This window comes from Mus pahari, chromosome 2 (assembly GCF_900095145.1).
Source record: "Mus pahari chromosome 2, PAHARI_EIJ_v1.1, whole genome shotgun sequence".
NCBI classification, from domain to species: Eukaryota; Metazoa; Chordata; class Mammalia; order Rodentia; family Muridae; genus Mus; species Mus pahari.
In genome coordinates this window covers 73,786,552-73,791,993 of record NC_034591.1, presented here as the reverse complement: position 1 = coordinate 73,791,993, position 5,442 = coordinate 73,786,552, and the positions used below count along the sequence as shown (strand labels likewise).

At 51.6% G+C, this 5,442-nt stretch overlaps 1 protein-coding gene across 1 annotated transcript; it reads left to right on the top strand.

Moving 5' to 3' along the window:
• Positions 1-434: 434 nt before the first annotated feature.
• On the top strand, positions 435-4,480 carry Inmt (indolethylamine N-methyltransferase). Its single transcript, XM_021191695.2, has 3 exons — positions 435-646; positions 1,550-1,757; positions 3,831-4,480. Exons 1-3 carry the CDS (start codon positions 490-492, stop codon positions 4,258-4,260), a joined length of 795 nt encoding a protein of 264 aa, XP_021047354.1. The 5' UTR covers positions 435-489; the 3' UTR covers positions 4,261-4,480.
• Positions 4,481-5,442: the final 962 nt, after the last annotated feature.

The following is a 5,442-nucleotide window of genomic DNA, read 5'->3' as shown; positions in this document are numbered from 1 at the left end:
AGGAGCACTTCTGTTCTGGTTCTTGTTTTGTTTGCCATATCAGAGATGAAGCCCAGGGGCCGTGAATGTGTTGGCTCTGGCCCTGTGTCCCCACCCTCTACTCTCAACCCCAGGAGTGAAGCATCCCTGAGCAGACCCTTATCTCTTTGGTCTCTGCCTCTTTCTCTTTGTCTGTCTGTGTACCTCTGTCCCTCTGTAATTCTCTTTCTCGCCCGATCCCAGTTGTCCACATGCCACCCTAGAAGACCAGGGAATGAGAGCTTTGGGGCCCAGTGACCCAGGACAGGACTGGGGGCCCTCTAGCATTCTCTTGCTTCATCACAAAAATCAAATCCAGCCAGGGATCTGACACCGGCACTCTGACACCATCTGCACCTAGCTCCTCCCCGAGGTGGGAGGTCTCCGAAAGAGACTATAAAAGGCAAGGTGGGAAGGGATGAGGACTTGATAGAGGCAAAGGAGTCCAGACAGCTGGGTGGGCTGGCTAGAATGGAGGGCAAGGTATTCATGGGAGGTGAGGACTATGAAAAAGAGTTCACCCCCAAAGACTACCTGACCACCTACTACAGCTTCCACTCTGGCCCCGTGGCAGAGCAGGAAATCGTAAAGTTTAGCCTGCAGAACCTCTACGAGACCTTCTCTACAGGTGAGTGGCCGAGGTCTCCCTGGGGAGGGGCTGGAGCCGTGCCAACAGGGAGAGCTCTTTCTGTACATACAGATGCTACCCAGGTAACTGGTCTGAAGGCCAGCGGGGCCCAGAGATGGCAATGTGTGCGGATCCAGGGGAACCATTCCTCAGGAACAAAGAACTCGGCTTGCAGCCATGATCAGCCTCAGTAGCTGCACTCGTAAACTTTGAGGGGTACCCCCAGATTTGTGGAGCTCCCAGGCCCGTGCTGAGAGAAGTGACATAGGACTGGGCACCAAGACTGCTCTTCCCTCCCCTCCTGCCAGAGGCCTTCCAGAAAGCTCTGTAGCCTTTCTGGAACCTTGAGTCTCTCTGAAAAAAAAAAAAACCTGATGAAAATTCTTCCCCGTAAACATGCATACAAGTTTCCATGATTTGTCCCCAACGTCTAAGGGCAGACTAAGGCTGGGGAGGGAGAGGGGTGGCCAGTCAAAGTCAGAGAGCTAATAGTAACACCAGCAAGAAGAAAGCATAAGACTTCAAGTGACTTCAGCCTTTATCCCAGACCCTGTCACTCTACCAATTCCCCCAGTTTTCTAAATCCAATGTTCTTTGAAATAAGGCTGTGCCAACTGATGAGAGAGAGAGAGAGAGAGAGAGAGAGAGAGAGAGAGAGAGAGAGAGAGAAATCCTGAGTTTACCTAGAAGACCAGACATACCTCCCAGGCCACCACTAGTATCCTGGGTAATGGGGAGGCAGTTAAGAATGTCAGCTGTTCCCCGCCCCCTGTTGCTTCCCAGTTCTGTCAACACACAGCCCAGAGGCAAGGGGATGCTCCAACTGGCACATCCTAAGGTGGTTTGGAGTTACTCAGCAGGATGTGAGGTCGGGTGCGTAAACCTGCCATGCTATCTCCCCAGGAGGTGTAGGGGGCGATGTCCTGATCGACGTTGGCTCTGGCCCCACCATCTACCAGCTGCTTTCAGCATGTGAGGTCTTCCGGGAGATCATTGTCACTGACTACACCCCGCAGAACCTGCAGGAGATTCAGAAATGGCTGAAGAAGGAGCCAGGAGCCTACGACTGGTCCTCCATAGTGCAACATGTGTGTGAGCTGGAGGGAGACAGGTACCTAAAAGTGGTCCCATGTTGTCCACCCACCTTGTCCTTCTCAGACAAGGTCCCTCTGGGGCTCAGACAGCTCAGGAACTCACCACCCACCTCACTTTCCTCCTGGCCCTCCTTAACCTCATGAACCTCTAGCATTCCCTCTGGGTCAGTGCCTCCTCCAGTATTAATGCTGCTCCAGACCGTCTGGCCCTACTGTCCCTTTCTCTGTATCTGCTCAACCCAACTGTGACACCAGCTTCTAAGTCACCTCCTCCGGGAAGTCCTGCTGACTGTCCAGCCTGCACCACCCCTACTCTGCTCTGGAAACTGGTTCAGTGTCTCCATTGATGTTGGAGGACACACTTGTTGTAGAAAGCCAGTCCATGGGATGTACCCTACACTTGTCCCGCCAGCATTGTGACCAAGCACAGAGACCAATAGGAGTGACCTTCTGCAGGTCCTGTGTCACTTTGGTTCATAGAGGATATATGCCCCCAACTGGAGCTGCAAGGGTCAGTAATTCTGACCTTGTCCTACAGATGGGGAAACTGAGGCCCTGGCTGAGAGAGGGTCCTCTAGCCATCCTCAGAGCAGAGTAGAAACAGGTTAATATTTCTGTCCTGAAATATTGGAACAGAATACTGACTCAGAGTTCAGAACAGTCTACGGTGGTCATGGTTTGAGGGACACTAACTCTAGGGGTCTTGGAGATAGTCCCATCTGAGTGTCATGAGTCAAGCACACACAGCCAGGCAGAGGGAGCCCCCTGGAGCTCCTGTTACACAGGAAGACGGCTACCACCATGCTAGATGTAGAAAGGCAGTGGGAGGCGGAAGGAAGGCTTCGGCAGGGACAGGAGGGCAAGGGTCTGGGCGAGAGGTGACCTCTCCTGTAGTTGAGGTGAAGGAACAAGGATGTGTCTCAGGAAAACCATGCAAGTGACATGAGCCGCACAGCAAGGGCTGCAGACCCACATATAGAGAGGACATGCATTGGGGAGGGCCGCCAAGGCCACACACCGGCATACAAGGCTGTGTTAATAGTGACATAATGATACAGCTTGTGTGCATGTGTGTGTGAATGTACCTGTGTGTATTTGTGCTTGCATTATGCATGGATAGAGCATGAGTATGTGTGTGTGTGTATTTGTCTTTGTGAGAGTATATATTTGTATCTTTATGTACATATATGTGTGTGTATATGTGCATATATGTGTATATATGTGTGTACAATGGTCATATGTAGGTATACATGTATGTCTGGTATGTGCATGTGTGTGTGTGTGCGTGTGTGTGTGTGTGCTGGCATGCATTCCACAGTGGATGTGTGGAGGTCAGAGGTTAACCTGTGGGAACTGGTTCTCTCTTCTCAACATGTCGGTCCTTGGGATCGAACTCCGCTTATGAGGCTTGCTCAGCAGCAAGCTTCTTTACACACTGAGTCATCTCAATAGTTCAGGACCTGCATCTTTAAAAGAGCTATCCAGTAGACCAAGCTGAGTGTCAAACCCAGTCGGGACAGCAGGTGGCAGAGCTACCCTCGCAGTGACAATCACCAGAGAAATCCCACTTAGAGCTTGGGGGATGCTGACGTCTGTAGTAACCCTGTGAGTCCCCTCAGCCAGTGTGTCAATAAAAGAAGAAAAAGGAGTCAACTCCGGAGGAGTGACACCTGAGGTTGTACGCTGGCCTACACACACACACACACACACACACACACACACACACACGAGCAAACATTTGCATGCACATTTCCACACACACATGCACATACACACACATACACACAAACAAAAACAGTAATGATAAAACTCACCAAAAAAGACTAAATGATTTTAAGAAGGAAGGGGAGGTGTGAAAGAGGAGGGCAAATCAGACGCCAAGTCCTCCATCCCTGGTGGCTGTGAGCATCTCTGTGTCTTGGTTTCCAGCCAGTTAGATTAAATAGCGGGATGGTTGTGGGGCCAGAGAAAGTCGTAAGCGCCACAAACGCTGCTTTCCATAATTACGAACTTTATCGCTTATTACATTGGCTCATTGCGGTCATGCTCTCCGTTGTGATCATAACAACATCTCTTTGACCCTCTCACAGAAGCAGGTGGCAGGAGAAGGAGGCCAAGCTCCGGAGGACAGTCACTCGTGTCCTGAGGTGTGATGTGACCAAGACACCCCCGCTGGGGTCAGCTCAGGTGCCTCTGGCTGACTGCGTGCTGACCTTCCTGGCCATGGAGTGTGCCTGCCCTGATGTAGACACCTACCGGGCAGCCTTGCGCAGACTGGCTGGTCTGCTGAAGCCAGGAGGCCACCTGGTGACCTTGGTTACTTTACGCTTCCAGCACTATATGGTGGGCCCCAAGAAGTTCTCTGGGGTCTACCTGGAGAAGGAGACGGTGGAGAAGGCTCTTCAAGATGCTGGCTGCCAGGTGCTGAAGTGCAACTGCGTCTCCCTCAACTACTCGGAAACTCACTGTGTCCACGACGGTTTGTGCTTTGTGGTGGCCCGGAAGGGTTCCAGTGCCTGAGGCCGCTGGCGGAGAATCGCCTTCCCTGGGGAAGTTCTAGAAAACATTTGTAAAGCCTTGCTTCACAGCTTCCTAACACTGACCATGTTGCTTCTACCTATTACCTGGTCACAGTCACGAGGAAAAACCCAAGGTTCTCTGTTTTCAGCACCAACATTCATTCCCTTTGCTCTTGTTGTACCCTGATCAAAGCTCATTAAAATAAAGCGGTTTCTCTGGAGTCTGTCTTGGGATGTCTTCTTCCAACAAAAGACAAGTGTTTGGCTGACAAATATTTATCTAAGAGCAGGTGCTGTGAACACAAGTGCTGGCACAGAACAGAGGCCAGGAGAAAGGCAGGTAGACGGTGCTCTATGCAGTACAATGCCCTTCCCTCGGAGGCAGCTGGAGCTGGCTGGGGCCAATGTTGGGGCCTGCAGATGGTGTTACCCACCGAGAGAGCTAGTCATGCCCACCAGCTTCCCTCACAGTGGCCAGAGGCAGCTCTCGAGGGTCTCTTGTCTCAGCAGCTCCAGCAGGCTTGTAGGTGCCAACCACAGTCAGGCTGGGGTCGCCATGCCCTGGTTCACAAGAGGGGTGCCAGTGTGTGCAGTGTGCTAGCTGGGGTGGAGAGCTTCCGGGGTTCCTAACCCTGCTATGGAGGAGTGGAGGACTGTTCACGTGACCCAGAAATGGTGTAGGTTCTGGCTACGAAAAAGCATTTGCTTGTGTTTTCAATGGCTATTTAAAGCCAGCAGTGCCCAGTTAGCAGCATATGTGAATGTCACTCTCTCACCTGGACAAGCTTCTGTGGGGTAGGTGACTTTCCCTAGCCTTTTGAAACCAGTGCCATCTGAGAGGCTCCTACATATTACCAAGTTCAACTACCAGTGTAAGACACAGCCTCAACTTCCTCTGGACCACAGCTTCTTTGTGCTGACCCCAGGGAAATATCCCCCACAAGATTTTATCTCAGTGATGCTGGCCTCGTCTTACTTGCCGCTAACTTCTTAACCAGCATCGATTGTGCTGCCAGCAAAGCAAAGGTTTGCCCTGGTCATTCTGGTCTGCTGTTAACTGTTACGAGGTACAAAGGGTCAAGGGAGTACCTGGCAAACCCATGCCAAGGTGTGTCCCTGAGTAATTAGTGCTCAGGATCGTTGAGTGATCAGAACTCCATGTGACAATTCCATGCAACAAATC